Source organism: Panthera uncia (assembly GCF_023721935.1).
Source record: "Panthera uncia isolate 11264 chromosome B3 unlocalized genomic scaffold, Puncia_PCG_1.0 HiC_scaffold_1, whole genome shotgun sequence".
In the NCBI taxonomy this organism is placed as follows: domain Eukaryota; kingdom Metazoa; phylum Chordata; class Mammalia; order Carnivora; family Felidae; genus Panthera; species Panthera uncia.
Window position 1 is genome coordinate 110,432,909 of NW_026057582.1, and position 17,658 is coordinate 110,450,566.

General features: G+C 45.5%; 1 protein-coding gene across 1 annotated transcript in view; it reads left to right on the forward strand.

Moving 5' to 3' along the window:
* Nucleotides 1-17,658, forward strand: part of THSD4 (thrombospondin type 1 domain containing 4) — a 568,037-nt gene that overhangs the window by 535,950 nt on the left and 14,429 nt on the right. The window contains exons 12-15 of the mRNA XM_049611866.1: nt 3,743-3,872; nt 4,926-5,130; nt 5,687-5,860; nt 13,493-13,666. Coding sequence (XP_049467823.1) covers nt 3,743-3,872; nt 4,926-5,130; nt 5,687-5,860; nt 13,493-13,666 — 683 coding nt within the window. The remainder of the gene's footprint in view (nt 1-3,742; nt 3,873-4,925; nt 5,131-5,686; nt 5,861-13,492; nt 13,667-17,658) is intronic.

The following is a 17,658-nucleotide window of genomic DNA, read 5'->3' on the forward strand; positions in this document are numbered from 1 at the left end:
TCTCTGGTATGGAGCCAGCAAACTGTTTACACTTGCTGATTTGGCACAGATACATCTCCTCTGGGAAGCCCTTCCCAATTCTGCAAGGTCCCACTTATTCCATGGGACCTCCCGACAATTCGGGACACATTTTTGTCCCAGCTCCGTGTGGCCTAGCGGTCCCCCCGCGTGTACACACACTTTGCGTTGCCTGCACCTGGGATCGTACCAAGCACGCACGGGGCACCCCTCAGGTGATTCTTGAATTAACTAATATATTGTCACCACATCTCAAATGGGGTGTAGACAGCTTTTAGAAAGCGTGTAAGAGTGGCTTTTTCATCGTCATTATATCTTAGATACGCAAGGCTAGTGTTGCCTTACTTGTGTTTTATCCGTAGCTGAAAGAGCGTGGATTTATGTATTCGAAACTGAAGAATCTTTTTCTCTAGATTTCCATATTATCTTGTTTAACGTCCTTAATAGAGTCTTTCTCTTTTGCATTGTGGACCCACACACACATATACACACGTCATCTGCCCCTCGGATGCCCGGGATGACGTGTGCATTCTCTTCTTTACCCTGATAAACAGCACGGCTTGTCCAGTCAAAGAGACACGGAAGACGTGCCTCGGAAATCAAACAAGAGCAGAGATGTACTGTCCCCCACCCCCGCAACTTGTACTCGCAGCCCCTTTGCTCTCCCTCGTGACAAATGGCAGCAGCCGGGGGTGCCCCTCCTTGGCTCCCTGGAAGGTTTGCTCCCGGCAGCAGTGGCCACACCTGCAGGACAGACGAGGCAGCGTGGATGCGGCAGTGTTTTGCTCAGCAGTAGTGACAGATGTGCCGGGACCAGGACCTTCTGAGCCTACTGGTGCCGCCCAGCTCTTTTACGCACAACACAAATCCACGCCCCCTGCAACCTCACCACTTGTCCCTACACAGACCTCCTCCAGTCCTGGTGGAGCTCACCAGACCACACGTTTCCATACGTCTCGTGTGAAAACTCCCTTTTGGGGAAATGCTTTCAGCATCACGATATCACCATCACAGAGAGGGGCCCCGCCCCGAGCATCCCAGATGGCTTGTACTCCATCCAGCATTTTGCCCAGACCTCTGGTCAAAATTTTGGCTTGGCCCCGTTGATTCCTAGGGTACCACGACTAGGGTGATTTAATTTTTTCCTTGCTCCGTATTTTGTCCCTCTCTCCACAGTGCCTCACCGGCCTCTATATACTGTCCCCTGAATTCACTGACTTGCCTCAGTTACTCATTTTGGATTACCTGCGGCACCGTCCCCTCCTCCAGGATAACGGAGTCCTGTTTTGATCAACACACACAACACAAAACCCAACTAAAACGGCCCCAGATTTTCCCTGCTGCCTGAAGCCCAGCCAGCACCTGACCTCACCACCCCATTCTCGCTTGCCACCAATTAGAGGCATAATTGAATGGCACGCTGTACAGTGAAGAGATGGCCAGGTGCCATTTTGAGTGACAGTCCCCCTCTCTGCGGAGATCAACAAAGAAAGAAACCGTTGTGGTCACTGGAGTCACTAGAGCTCTGGTGCCTTCTCACCATCAGAGAGAGAGCCTCTGAACCCATGTCCTCGACTGCACACGGGAGCTGCATGGTGGACAAGCGCTCTGTAAAGGCCGTAAGGGGTTGGGGGAGGCAGGCAGTGGCCATGTGCTAACAGCCCTAAGCAGAACCCATCTCTCCGAGGCACAGAGCATTCCTATGGTTACCTGCATCCTTCTAGCTGAAGATATTAAATTGCCCCCTCATTTGTGTGCCGTGTGGTTGGAATAGTTACTTTTGCTTTCCAGTTCACAAACTTGCTAGCAGAAAAGTTAGACCCACATGGTCCGAAGGGATAAATAATAAGATTTTTACTTAATCCCTTAATAGCTGGGTCCCAAATGGATACCCTGCAAGGCGTGAATGGAATCTTATTCATCTTTGTGAAGTGAGCACGATGTGCTTCATGTTCGTTGAATTTAATTAAAAATCTCTTCTTAAAGGAAGCAGGTATGTCACTAGACAAAACTCAATTCCACAAAAATTGTTTGCTTCCTATTAATTAAATTAATTTAAGGGAAAAGTCAGTACTGCTTTTTTACTCAGCTAACAATTATACTCAATTGAGACATGACTTTAAATAATGGTCTCAAGGAATAGCCGCATTAGAAATTTTTACTAGCAGAGTGGTTTTGAAACACATGACCATTTCAGATTCAGAACTGTCTTACAAACTGTCGAGTTTCTTACGAGAACTTCCCTCTGGCTCGGTCATCACACAAGATCAGCTGAAACAAGCATTGACACACTTTTCACGGCTGATGAAATACTGTGACCTTTATGTTAAAAGTTATCCCTCCAGTTTCAATTAAATTGTAGCAAGTTGGAAGTTCAGCAACTCTGAACGCCTGGCCAGTTAGCAACAGAGCTAAGACAGAGCTGTAGAATAAGTGATAGTGTTCTGCCCAGCAGGAATTGTGTAGTGGCCTCGACTGGGGGTTGGCTGCGGGGACAGGCAATTATTTGTGAAGAAGCATCTTATTTTTCAGACCGTTGTTTGGCCTGATGACATTTCTCTTTGTACACCTTCACTAGTAATACTCCAGAGCTGCCACCAGGGAGCAGCAGAGAGAGGAAGGCAGAATTGAAAGGGCTTTTTTTGAAAGCGACAGATCTCACTTAACAAATTCTGACTTTCTCTCCAAGACAGATTTATCCACATGAAGCCAGTGAAACTCAACTGTGTATTTAACACAAAACAACAGGGGCGTCTGGGTGGCTCAGTCGGTTGAGCGTCTGGCTCTTAGTTGCAGCTCGGGTCATGATCTCACGGTTTGTGACTCTGAGCCCTGAGTCTGGCTCCTCAGTGACAGTGCAGATCCCACTTGGAATTCTCTCTCTCTGCCTCTCCCCTTCTCTCTCTCTCTCTCTCAAAATAAATAAAAACTTTTTTAAAAAAGTGTTTAAAACAAAACAACAACAAAAACCCCGAGGAAGTTAGTATGATTTTTTGTAGCAAAGTAATAAAAACAAATATTAGATCTCTGGTAAGTAGCCATTCAGCATTTTTATTGAGCAGCTGTTATTCTGCTAGGTACTGGGATTACAGGGATGGACAAGAATGAGTTCTGTCTCTGAGAAGCTCACTGTCTCATGGGAAGCAGACATCCACTCAAATACCTAAAAATACCATTGGATCAGTACTTTATTCGGGGAATGTGTGAGATGCTTTACAAAGGGGAAGCCAGCTGCTCCTCTAGCCTGTCTTAAATCTTCCTACTTCTCTGCTTCAGCCTGCCTCTTCATCATACAGGCACACGTTCAGCTGCCTGGACGGCCCCCTCCCTCCAAGACACATGTGCACACAGCTGCCCAAACCCAACCGTTCTCTAGGATCCAGCTGGGGCTTCTGGGACCCTTTCTCTGTGATGTCTCCAGAAAACCTGCAAACGGTTATTGCTAGTACTCACAATCTCTCTCCTGCCTAGTGCTATCTTGAACTGTTACGAAAACTATTTTTGCCTGCCTCTAGCAGCCATGTCCGCAAAGAGATCGTAAGCTCTCCGAGGGCAGTGACTATTCCTACCCTTCTTTGCACCCACAGTGCCTGGTGGCCCGTGTGTGTGTGTATGGATTGTTCCGTTTCTGTGGCCTCTCTTCATCGGTACCTGGGTATCTCTGGGCATCTCCACCAGTCAAGTGTGCGGGACGGTGCCTCAGAAGTTCTTCTTGTGTTTGCAGGATCGCAGTTCCCGATTTTTCGCTGTGTACACAGAAACACCCACGAAGAGGTTCCCGAGAGCTACTGTGACTCCAGCATGAAGCCGACCCCTGAGGAGGAACCCTGCAACATCTTCCCTTGCCCAGCCTTGTAAGATGGCCTCTCGGTGCAGGTGGCCTTTTGTCGGGTCACTTCTGCTTGCTCGTGCATAGGACCTCAGTCGCAGATACAATCCGGTTTTTAAATCTGTGTACATCTGATTTAGGAACATGAGACTTGGTCTGTGCATAAGCTGCAGTCTGTTCAACACGCGCACCTGTCTCGGGATGCACACAGTTAACTTGCAGCCCTGACCAGCCAGCCTTTGGTGATTAGGAGCAATTACGTTTTAGCCTGGCGAGGAAAGGAGACAGGGAAGCAGAGAATTACAGTCCAGCGTGGTCAGTGTGGTAGGTGAGCTGTGTACACAGAATAAGGCGAGTCACAAAGACACCAGCCAGGAGGAGTCGGGTAAAGAGTCTCAGGAGAGGTCGGGGCTGGCTATTGAATGATAAATAGGACACTTGCAGAAGGATGGGGGAAGGGCCCTAAGAAGGGTCCAAACATAATCTTCAAAGTAACAGATACATTCTCATAGGTAATGAGCATGCGCCCATGTCTTATTTATTTATTTATTTATTTTAAATTTTCTTAACGTTTATTTACTTTTGAGACAGAGAGAGACAGAGCATGAATGGGGGAGGGTCAGAGAGAGAGAGGGAGACACAGAATCTGAAACAGGCTCCAGGCTCTGAGCTGTCAGCACAGAACCCGACTCAGGGCTGGAACTCACCAACCATGAGATCATGACCTGAGCCAAAGTCGGCTGCTTAACGGACTGAGCCACCCAGGCACCCCACCCCATGTCTTATTTAACTGAATGACAAAGCAGGGGGACAGGAGAGGATTGTGAAACTGACAAGTAACTAGAAAGGAAAAAAAAAAAAAAAGGAATACTGGAATAAGATTTCTAAGTTCCAAAGTGGGTTACTTTCCTTTACGGAGTCCGATGGCCCTTGGGCCGACCATTAAGAATGCTCTAGGACGAGCCTCACCCGGAAGGATTCTGACGGTTCCGTGCAGGCTGGCTCGGGCGGGGTCTGGCTGTCTTCCTGCGGACCGACGCTGACCCGTCCCTGTCGCTCTCTGTCATTCCGGAGCTAGCTGGGACATCGGAGAGTGGTCCGAGTGCAGCAAGACCTGCGGCCTGGGCATGCAGCATCGCCAGGTTCTGTGCCGCCAGGTGTATGCCAACCGCAGCCTGACGGTGCAGCCCTACCGCTGCCAGCACCTGGAGAAGCCCGAGACCACCAGCACCTGCCAGCTCAAGATCTGCAGCGAGTGGCAGATCCGGACAGACTGGACCTCGGTACGCGGGGCGGGGCGCCTCTCCAGGGCTCCCCCCGCAGCGCTCACTGCCTCCCCACCCCCACCCCACCGCCCCACCCCCACCCCGAGACCTATCAGGACAGCCCTGAGGTCTCCTGGAGGGAACCCCTCCCAGTGCTTCCGGAAGGACTTTTGTGCAACCCACAGAATAGACCGATGGCTTGGGAGAGTGTTCCAGCCACCCACGGCCAACCTGAAGGGTGAACCCACGCGAGTCACGTGCATACGCGTCTCATCGCTCTCGCGTGTCCTGAGAAGCCAGGTCCTTCCCGTCTTGCACCCCCGTTTTACAGATGACAGAACTGAGGCCCAGAGCAGCAGAGTAGGCAGGACATCCGAGAAGGTCTTAGAGAAAAAAACTTGTGAAGTGTTCAGGGCTGGGATCCCCCTCCCCTTGGACAGCACTGCGTGGCGGGGGAGGGGGAAAGAGGAACTCAGCCACACAGTGGGTCCCCTGCTCAGGTGGCAGGTGACCAGGATGGGGGCACCACAGCTAGAGAGGCCCATTCCACTGACGTGATCTTGCTGTGTTTTAGTGCTCAGTGCCCTGCGGGGTGGGACAGAGGACTCGAGACGTGAAGTGTGTGAGCAACATCGGGGACGTGGTTGATGATGAGGAGTGCAACATGAAGCTGCGGCCCAACGACATTGAGAATTGCGACATGGGGCCCTGCGCGAAGAGCTGGTTCCTCACCGAGTGGGGCGAAAGGGTGAGCATGGCGGCCGCACACTGGGTTCTGGAGCCGGGCCCAGGGTCCACGTGTTACCGGGCGCTCCAACACCACCAAGACAAATCGCCCGCGAGAAATTACCAGACTTACTAGAAACCACGAGACTTACTACAAGTTACTAGACTTACTAGAAATTACTAGGATTACTAAAAATTACGAGGGTAATTTCTGACTTTGGGGAAAAGGCCCAGAGACGACCTCTCGCGGGCTTTCCATCCTTATAGGAAGACCGAGGGGCTCCAAGAGGGAGCAGTGGGTGTGAAAGGATATTAGTTCTCCTTTGCACCCCAATGAATATTAGTGAGTTTAGTATTGGATTTCTAGCCATCCCAGAACTCATTTGTGTTCAGAGTAAACTGGGCAAACTTAGTGCACAAGCAGATGAATAAAAAGAATGACGCTGGGCTTTCATTTTTCTGTAGGGAAGACTTTAAAATAACGTTGGATGGGGGCACCTGGGTGGCTCAGTCGGTTAAGCATCTGACTCAGTTTCAGCTCAGGTCATGATCTCAGTTTCATGAGTTCAAGCCCCACATCCGGCTGTGCACTGACAGCTAGGAGACTGCTTGGGTTTCTGTCTCTCTCTCTCTCTCTCTCTTCCTCTCTCTCTGCCCCTCCCCTACTCACGTTGTCTCTGTCTCTCTCAAAATAAATAAATAAACTTGAAAAAAAATTTTTAATGACATTAGATGAAAATAATTTTTGTCAAATATACATAAAACCTTCAGCTAAAATATCGGTGTCCTATAATACAAAAGTTTATGATACAAACAGAATTTATGATACCAATTTAAGTTATGAAACAAAGGAACAAAATAGCTTGAAGTCTGGAGCACTTAAACCCTTTTAATCCTTAATCCATTGTATGTAACCTCATGAAGAATATGCAGTGCTCAAGGTAATAAGTTCTTCTATGAATATCCAATGACTTATATGTCCAAACAGACTAGAAACTTAGAAATTTTTCTGAAGGTTCACATTCCCTAGAGCAAACGAAAGTTTCAGAATGCTTGTGTAAAGGCTAAAATAGCTGAAATTATTTTCTCAGCAAATGCTTCGTCTTGATCAGTCATTATTCTAGAATGCAAAGAAAATTATTTACAGAAAACAATGTAGTTAATAATAGGCTATATGCAAAGATAGGCAATGCAAGACAACTGAGTTTCTAATGCATTTCAAATATTTAATCTAAAATATTTAATCATCATTCTTTTTTAGTGTTCACTTATTTGTTTTGAGAGAGAGAAAGAGAGAGCACCACCCAGGCGCCCCTTAATCAAAGTTCTTATATGACTACACACTTAATAACTTACCTCCACTTAATAAAATAGTAAAAATGCCATTTTCTGCTTTTTTAATGTGCATTTGCAAACATTTTCTCTCACAGAGTTTTTCACTTAAATTATACGGATTTCCAGGGCATCTGGGTGGCTCAGTCAGTGGAGCATCTGACTCTTGATTTCACCTCAAGCCATGATCTCAAGGTTTGTGGGATCGAGCCCCATGTTGGGCTCTTCACGGACAGTGTGGAGCCTGCTTGGGATTCTCTCTCTCCCTCTCTCTCTCTGCCCCTCCCCCGCTCACACATGGGGGCTCTCTCTCTCTCAAAAATAAATAAACTTTAAAAAAATAATATGTATTTCCAATTAAAGAGCTAATGTAGTTATGGACAAAAAATAATATTCACTTTTTCTGGTCATACAGTAACATATACTATTATAAAAAAATATGAAAAAAATCAGAAAAGTATACCAATAATCTCTTCACTAGCAGATAATAATTTAAGATTTGTAAGCTTAAAAAAAAGCTACTGTCAAGCTTTTTCCTATTCATACATACTTTACATACATAGCTTTTTTTTTTCAGAGAGAGAGAGAGAGAAAGAAGATGCAAGCAGGGGAGAGGGGAAAAGAGAGAGAATTTTCTTTTTTGAGAGAGAGAGAGAGAGAGAGAGAGAGAGAGAATCTTAAGCAGGTTCCACGCTCAGCATGGAGCCCGACACAGGGCTCAGTCTCACAGTCGTGAGATCGTGACCTGAACTGAAATCAAGAGTCAGAAGCTTAACCAACTGAGCCACCCAGGCGCCCTTTATACATATCTCTTTTGTACTCATTCATATTTGAAGGATACAAATCATAATACTACATATATATAATTTGGTAGCCTTCCTTTTTCACGTATGTATTAATTATAAACATGTTGATGGCATTAGAAACCTTTAAAGCGTGACTTTTAATTAGACTCAGCTATTGTCTGTCTACTATAACTGAATCGACCCCTATTCTTTATTTCCCTTCCAAAAAAGACTTGTAAATTTCCCTCTAATGTAAATTTACTTTCCATTTTAACATAAGTACTTGATGGATCTAACTCGTGCCTTAAAATTCTAAATGGAGGAAGGGGTGACCACTTCATTCTTCTGTTAAGAGAACTTTTTTGTTCTTTTTTGGAAAGACGTTTTAAGCCATGTGAGTTTAGCGCTGTGTTGTAAGAAATTTGGTTTATCTACCCCTAGAATGTGTCATTATTCCTGAATGTTTGTGCATGAGTGGGAAGGGGGTGCAGTTGGCTTTAGGGAAAGTGCACTGGCTGTGGCATCACTTCCCCCAAGGGCTTATTTCTCATTATACCTTGAGCAAGCCGCTCTCTGACCCTCAGTTTCCTCATTGGTAACGTTGCTGAATGAGCATTAAGGGATAACATATTCGAAACCATGACCTAGATGAGACTGGGACCTTGAGTGGGCTTTTGAGTCACGACTTAGCCTCACAAAAAGGGTCAGACCCCAGGAATGACCAGCTGGTGGCAGTCTTTCACATGTGAGTAGTGGCTTGGTCTCACAATCAACCCTGTTAAGCTGTAGTCTCAACCAGGCAATTTTTTTTGCAACTGGAAGACACATATGTTGAGCACTTAATGCCAGGCATGAATGAGATCCAGCTTCCATTTAATTAGCTCAAGTGGGAGAGATTAGAGAAAGTGTGAGTGAAGTTTACAAACACTTAAAGGATCCAGAACACATCCTATTGCCCGATTGCAAATAAAGTTAATTAATCTCTACCTGATTGAATTGAGGTTGTAAACTCACATCTGAATCTTCTCTTAAACTTCCAGGGATATATAGTTTTTCTGACTCACTGACTCACCTTAAAAATATCCTTGCAGCTCCTTTTAATTGAGGGTGGACCTGATGAGACATCGGCATCATTGACTTTTTAATTCAAAAAGTAAACTTTAGTGACAAGTTTAAACACACGTGCAATATTTAGTCACAACAGAAAAAAAATTGGGGGGAGGCGCCTGGGTGGCTCAGTCGGTTGAGCCTCCGACTTCAGCTCAGGTCATGACCTCACGGTTCATGGGTTCAAGCCCCACATTGGGCTCTGTGCTGACAGCTCAGAGCCTGGAGCCTGCTTTGGATTCTGTGTCTCGCTCTCTCTCTCTGCCCCTCCCCTGCTCACACTCTGTCTCTCTCTGTCTCTCAATAATAAATAAATGTTTAAAAAATTTTTTTTTAATTTTTTTAAGTCCACCACCCTCATATCTTAAGGACATTTTCCAAGAGAAGAAACAAAACATTGAGCTTTTTGTTACAGAAGATGATACAGGAACCTGAAGTTCAGGAATAGCCATTACGGCCTCTTAGTCCCTCAAGCCCCAGTTGGGCCAAGTTTAGCATTTCGGCTGTAGCTGGAGAGAGAGGACAGTCCTCACCACAGGGCTGCTTAGGCATTTCATGATGCCTCTCAGTGTTTTATCGGCCCAGAGGTTCAGTTAGGAGTCAGGTCCTTTTCTGACTACCAAGAGGATCTGGCCCTTTTAGGCACATCCTTCAGGGACAGTGAGTGGGTGTGTTTCGGTGCCTCAAGTTGAAGGGTAGTCTGTGCTTCCTGGTAGGGATCCATGATTCCCCCTGATTCCTGCTGAGAGACTTCCTGAGCCAGGTTTGGGGTGGGTACCTACTTTCAAGTCGAAATGTGTTGTGCTTTTCGCTGCGGTTGTATGCTAAAGTCAAGCTCCTCTATACGGCTCATCCCTGTAATGTTCTCTCATTGGGTACTTGGCTCGACCCGTAACATTCTTTTAAATTAAGCACATGGGAGTCTGAGGACATTTTCCCAGATGCGTGTATATGACTTGGTTTGGAAAGCAGAAATTAAGTTAGTAGGTCAAATGGAAACTACATGGAAAGAAATATTCTTAGGGTTTGAAACAGGAAGATAACTTAGATTCAATTCACCTTGTATTCTTCAGGAGGATTTAACTATCTTGAGTGTTTGAGGCTAAGAAAGAGACCAGATAATATACAGCTGAAACAAACAAACAAAAAAAACCCCTTAGCCTAGAATATTCCAATTACTCTAAGAAAAGATTTTCTTTTTTGTAAAAAGGACTGACTCATTAGCTCAAATTCCCAATAACAGTGCAGACAGAGTATAAGTCATGCAAAGCATTTGTGAGCCTGTAGGAAAGGCTCTTTTCCTCTACCCTCTTGAGTTCTGCAATGGAGGCCTACAAATTAAACTAACAAAAGCCAGATTAACAAGAGAAAAGCCAACACATTTTATTTAATGTTAATTTTTTTTTTACATGGCACAGGGAGCCTAATAAGAAAGAAGTGAAAATCCCAAAGAAGCAGCTAGAACTGAGGGCTTATATACCATTTTAACAAAGAGTGGTAAATTTTGAAGAAGTGACTAGACCAAGGAAAGGCGTTGGGGCTTCCAGGACAGTAAATTGTAGGAAAGTGGCTGAGAAATATATGGGGGAAACTAATGGAAGATAAGAGTTATTTTAGTTAAGTTTGTCTATAAATGGGGGAAACTAATGGAGGATTAGAGTTATTTTAGTAAAGTTTGTCTACATTCCTCTTGGCATTAGCTCCCCAATGGCAATTATAAAAATGTTCTCTTTAGGTCACCTGGGTGGCTCAGTCGATTGGGTGTTGACTTTTGGTTTCGGCTCAGGATCATGAGATCAAACTCCTCATTGGGCCCCACATTGGGCATAGAGACTGGCTAAGACTTTTTCTCTCCCTCTGTCTCTGTACCCTCCCTCAAAAAAAAAAAAAATGTTTTCTTCCTGGTACTAGGCAGAAATTTCTCCCAGGAAACTTATGCACTGCTTTTAGGCAGGAAGGGGGAAGGCAGAGAGCCTTTCCTGGATCTGATGTTTCTCAATCACCTTCAATTAAAAATAGGTCAAAGCAGCATATTTTGGGGTGGCATATTCTAATCCCCTTCAAGCTACAAAGAGTTTCCTCCCTGAGGAGTCAGGCCCAGCCCAGCAGTGGTCATATAAATGTTTGATTATTCATCCTGGGCTGTGATTTTGCAAGACTAGACAGCAATGTACAAAAAAAGAAAATGAAAATTTTGATAAGGAAACAGGGTTGTATTTTTTTCTTTCCTCAAATTTTTTCTAAATCACATCGCTTTTGCTTATTTTTTAAAACAGTAACATTAGTGAAACAAATTTCCCTTCTGTTTTTAATTTTTTTTTTTCAACGTTTTTTTATTTATTTTTGGGACAGAGAGAGACAGAGCATGAACGGGGGAGGGTCAGAGAGAGAGGGAGACACAGAATCTGAAACGGGCTCCAGGCTCTGAGCAGTCAGCACAGAGCCCGACGCGGGGCTCGAACTCACGGACCGCGAGATCGCGACCTGGCTGAAGTCGGACGCTTAACCGACTGCGCCACCCAGGCGCCCCTCCCTTCTGTTTTTAAGGGAAGACCCAGCAGAAACCGTTAGAACAGGCTTTGGTTGAGCTCTGAAGGGCCACTTTCCTGGTTGGAACGTGCTGGTTACAGAAGAGAAATGAGCAAGGAAGGACCCAAGTCTGTATTCATTTCTTCAACTGATATTCATGGATTTGCCCATAAGTTAGGTGCTGACCTGAGAAGGAACTAAAGATGATTCCATAGTCCTTTCCTTCACTGAGCCTACTTCTATAAAGGAAAGAATAAAGCAAAGTAGGACATAAGTAATGGTAGAGGAAGACGGTAGAATACAGAGTGCCTTGAGAATCCTGAGGCTGGAAAGAGAGTATTGAATCAGGCAATCCAGGGAGTTTTCACTGGCATCTGAGCTGAGCCTTAACAGATTTTGGTGTGTCCTGGGGAAGGGGAAGAGCGCTCTAGGTAGATAGAAGGAACAGCATGGCCAAGGTCCAGTGAGCCCTTCATGCGATGGCGAATGGAGGACCCTGCCTCTGTCCAGCATGAGGTGTGTGGGATAGAATAATGGTGAGTTAGCCTAGAAGACTGAGGTTGGCTGAGGTTGACTGAGGTCATCTTCTAGGAAAGCTTTGATGTCAGGTGGGGAAATCCATGTTGGAATGGGATGGCATCAGGGGGACTTTCAGCATGGCAGTCCCAACACCTGGAAGCCCAACAAATTGGAAAGGGTGTTGAGGCTGAGTAACAGGCTGTGACCACAGTCCAGGGGAAGAACATTAGTAGTGCTGGGAGCCGTGGGCAGAAAGGAACACAACAGGAAAAAATGTGGTCAAACCACATCTGTGAGACCTGAAGGTTGGCTAGATGTTGGAAGCAAGAACTCAGAAGAACAGTCAACTTTTGAATCCTGGTAGAAATTTGAGCACAACTTGGAAAACCAAGAGTAGCAATGGGGTTGGTGGTGAAGGCAGGGTTCCATTATTTTACATGCTGGACATGAGGTATCTGGGGAACACTCAGACAGAGAGGTCCAGAAAATGTCTGCATGTACAGGATGAGAAGCAAAATAAGGCAGCATTCCAAAGTATTTCAAGACAGATGGAGAACGCTCTTTGAGCTTTAGGGTATGGCTCAGGAATGTGTTTACTAGGCACTAGATGAGAACAGTGTGATTATAGGAGACAAATCACTGGTGGTTCTGTGGCTGTAAGTGAAGACCTTGCCTCAGTTTCTCTATTTTAGAGCAGAGATATAGGACTTGACCCTTTAAAGCCCCTTATACCATTTTTTGGACATCTGCTGTACGCAGAGCGCATCATTCATTACCTGTCCTGTGCCAGCTGTCCAGGTGAGTATGCCAAACACGTGAGGGGCTGGGTCACTTGCCCCAGGCCACCCAGCTATTAGACATATTAACATCGATGTGTCTGGTTCCCGGGCCAAGCTCTCCCTCTATTGGTATAGCTGTCTCCTAACACTGTCACAGCTGTGGCCTTCAGGGACTTAATAGCAGGCGGCAATGATGAGGTGACAGACTTCACTTCCCCAGTCTCCCCAGACTAGCCCAATGTCGGCTACCAGCAGGTAGACAGAGGCCCAAGTGTTCATGCTCTCTCATTCTTCTGCTACTGGATATGTTTTCAAAAGCAAAAGCCAAGACAGGCAGTCTGATAAGTGTGTAAGCTTATGAATCGCAATAGTGGGACAGGATATTTGGAAAGAAGACTGTCCCAGAAAATCTAAGATGGGGGGGCGGGGTTGCCATACTGATACTCCATAATGGAGTAGGCTATGCGGGAAAACTGATCAGAGACTCCAAAGGGAAAGAGTTGGTAGGGAAATGAGATGTTCAGTTCTCCTTCACATCATTTGAAAGTGGTTTCCGAGCCTGTAGGGGTGTCCCCTCTAATGGAACTATCTCCTGTCTCTCAGTGCTCAGCGGAGTGTGGGGCTGGAGTGCGGACACGCTCAGTGGTGTGCATGACCAACCACGTCAGCAGCCTGCCCCTGGAAGGCTGTGGGAACAACCGGCCAGCGGAGGCCACCCCGTGTGACAATGGACCCTGCACGGGCAAGGTGGAGTGGTTTGCGGGGAGCTGGAGCCAGGTGAGTGGCCAGAACTGGCTGTGTTTTTCTGTCTCTGGTAAGAGCGTCCATAGCAGAGGGGTCAGAAACCAGAAATGGGAGTAGCCCAGGCATCCTGGGCTTGAATCCCAGCAGTGCTGCCCATGACCCTGGAGAGGCTACTTATGGTCTTGGAGCTGCATTCAGTCAACAGTGTTTCTTGAGCTCCTACTATGTGCTCTTCTAAGCACATGAATTACATCAATGAACAAAACAAATATCCCTGCCCTCAGGAGAGTATGGTCTAGCATGGTTTCTTTGTCTATAAAATGCTGCTAATGACCGCACTGTATGAGGTTCTTTTTAGAAGAAATGAAGAAGGAAATGTGTATAAAGAATGCAGCGCATTTGCTTGCCATACAACAAATACACTCTACATCATAGCTGCCGCTGCCATTATTATCGACAGTAAAGCCAGTTTTGTCTGTATTTCTGTATTTGAGTGTCAGAAGCACAAATAGATAGGGTCCACCAGTACTACCTGTGGGGATATATGCAAAGGAAGCAAAATCAGTGTCTTGAAGAGATACCTGCACCTTTGTGTTCGTAGAAGCATTATACACCATAGCCAACATCTGGAAATAACCTAAGTGTCTGTTGAGACGTGGGTGGGTAAAGGAGATGTGATACATATAACTGATGTAGGATAGATATTATTCAACCATAAAAAAGAAGGAGATCCTGCCCTTTGTTGCAACACAGGTAGATAGACCCGAAGGCCATCAAATAGGCCAGACAGAGAAAGACACTGCATGGTGTCACTTACATGTGGGATCTGAAAAAAAAACCTGGAACTCGGAGAAACAGAACGGTGGCTGCCGGGGCCTGGGGGTGGGGGTGGGGTGGGGAAAATGGAGAAAGGTGGGTAAAACAGACAGACTTTCGATTGTAAGATAAAAAAAGTTCTGAGTATCTAATGTATAACACGATGAGGATAACTGATAATACCGTATCGTCAAAATTTGCTAAGAGGATGCAATGTAAGTGTTCTCACACACAAAAGACAGAAATACGGGAGGCGATGGAGGTGTTGATTAACTTGACTGTGGGAATCCTTTCACAATGCATATGTACATCAAACCATCATGAGTACATTTTAAATTTTTTTTTTATGTTTATTTATTTTTGAGACAGAGAGAGACAGAGCATGAACGGGGGAGGGGCAGAGAGAGAGGGAGACACAGAATCTGAAACAGGCTCCAGGCTCTGAGCTGTCAGCACAGAGCCCGACGCGGGGCTCGAACTCACGGACCGCGAGATCATGACCTGAGCCGAAGTCAGATGCTTAACCGACTGAGCCACCTAGGCGCCCCATGAGTACATTTTAAATATATTACAATTGTTGTCAATTATGTCTCAATAACAGGAGAAAATAGAAGCTCATGTAGAAAAAGTTGAGGCTATTCCTTATAAAGAACAGATAATACCAAATACTTTAAGAAAGCAACTGAATTGATCAGTTGATTTTTTTTTCCCCCTCAGTGTTCCAGAATTGAACACAGGCTCCCTAAGAAAATGTGGAAAAAAGATCATTCCTTCTTACTGCCCCGTTATGATTAACATTAGTACTTTGAGTTCTTGGGCCCCTAAGCATTTGGCTCTCAGGGCTGGCTGGTTCTCCCAGACGTTTTTGGCTGATGATCCTGATTTATACATTATCAGGACCTCTGGCTCCATATAGAATTTTATTTCTTTTAAGTATCCTTAAAAACAGACCCTGAAAAAATGGACTGCCCCGTCCTTGTAAGCTGATACAACCCCCTTGGAAAGCAGTTTGGCCATAAAAGTCAAGAACCATAAAAATGTTCATTTGCCTTAACCAGTCACTCTGCTTCTGGGGATTCTTTTTAAGAAAATAATTACCAGAAGGGGGGGCAAAAAAGGCATTTTTTAACAGAGGTGTTCGTGACAGCAGGGCACGTAGGGATATTATGGTATATCATAACTCATTAGAATATCATGTAACAACAACAGTGATAATTAGGGAGACGTAGAAAGTACACATGATATAGTGGCAAGTGAAAACCAGAATATGAAAATACATGAATGTCATCTCAGCCGCTTCAAAGAATAGGGTTTTATATGAACAACAGGGGGAAATGTTTTCATCTCAAGTTTCCTTTAATGTTTTTATAATACAAACTGTAAAATATAGAAAATTCAGAAAGGAAGAGAATCCAAGTACTTCCAGTGCTACCCGAGTGGGTATCAGAGGCAGATAACACCTGATAACTGACCCCAGCCCTATTTCTCTGTAGTTCTTCCGACTCGGGGCGGTCAGCTTAACCTCTGTGGGCCTGTTTCCCCATCCAAACATGAGGATAAGAATACCAACTCATAAATAGTAGTTCCCTTTTCCCCATGGTTATGATTTTGTCTGCCGGCTATTTCTGTGTCACTATTGATAGTAAAACACTTAGGGCGTGGGACCTGAATCCCAAAGATAATTCAGAAGGAGCTGTGTTACACAACGTACCACAGAAACCGAGGCAACGGGAAGAGCCCTATGGGAAATTGTAACAGCCCTCACATGGTGAGGATGAGCAGTACAATTCAACTCGAATGTCTACCAATCTCCCAAGACAAGAGGGGAGCAGGACTCAGGGTCCTTTTTCCTGGCAGGCCTCCTGTTGACTCCTGACCTACTCAGAGAACTGAGAGTGATGTGAATCTAGGTGAAGGCAGTGTTTGTTTCTGCCAAGATTAGAAACAGAATTTATTGCCCTGTTGTCCAAAAGGGTCAGGACATGACTGAATGTGACAAGGTTTCCGTGCTGGATTTATAAGGATGTTGGGGTCTGCTGGCACCTCCATACCCTGGGAATCTGATGTTGTCCCCAGAGAAAATGAAGTAGAGCATGCTTATTTATTGAAACTAAAATAAAAATAAATGTTGCTTCCATTGATGTGGTTTGAACGATAGTTGCATCTGGAACACCCCACTAGCCTGGTCACGGTGAATTGTCCAGGGGGGACGTGTAACCCAAGCCAAGCCAAGCAGAGTTTTTCTCTGGGACTTTTAGTGTGGGCTTAGGGGGAAGAGACTCCCTGGGAAGTCGTGAGTACGGGTGCTAGCAGCGGCCTTGTTGAGGCTTGTGGAGCAAGCCAATCCAAGAGAAGGAGACCTGTCAAGCTTAAGGAGTCTCTTTTCTACCTGCAGCCAAAGTAGCCCAACTCCTACTCAGGGTATTCCACCAGTATCTAGATCAGTGCCTAGACGGATCACAGATGTTTCCTATCTTCCCCGCCAGTTCTGGGTTTACTTCCCCTGTACATTGTCTTTGTTCTGGGGGGGGGGGGGTCTTTCACAGTCTCTAGCCATTGAGAGCAGCCCCCTTGTCTGCCTATCTGTCTGGATTTCACGGGCATCTTGAGCAGATATCTCCACTCTCATCTGGTCTTGGATCAGTGATCCACCAACGTACAACTGCAGGAATTCTTTGGGTGTACAAACACACATAATCGCTCCCACTGCTCAGTGGAAGTAGTTATCCCTGTTAAATACCACTTGCTCTTCTAGGCTTTTCGCCATGAATTATATTTTACCTGATATTTGCATTACTCTCATTTCTCGTTGTCGAATTTCACCTGGTGCATCTTCGTCACCTTCTTATGTACTTTTCCGAGGTATGCGTTTTGTAGGCAAGACTATATTTTTACCCAACCTGCAAGTCTCTGTAGTTTTGGTTTGGTGTGGTTTGGAGTTGTTTTTAATGTTTATTTATTTTAAGAAAGAACAAGAGGGAGTGGGGGAGGGGCAGGAAGAGAGAGACTCCCAAGCAGGCTCCATGCTGACAGTGGATCTTACAGTGAGATCACAACCTAAGCTGAAACTGAGTGTCAGACACTTAACCAGCTGAGCCACCTAAGCACCCCAAGCAAGTCTCTGTTTTTTTAAGAATTAAAATTTAACCATTCACATTTATTGCAATCAGTTATATGTTTGGACTTTCCCCTGCCATCTTAACTTGTGT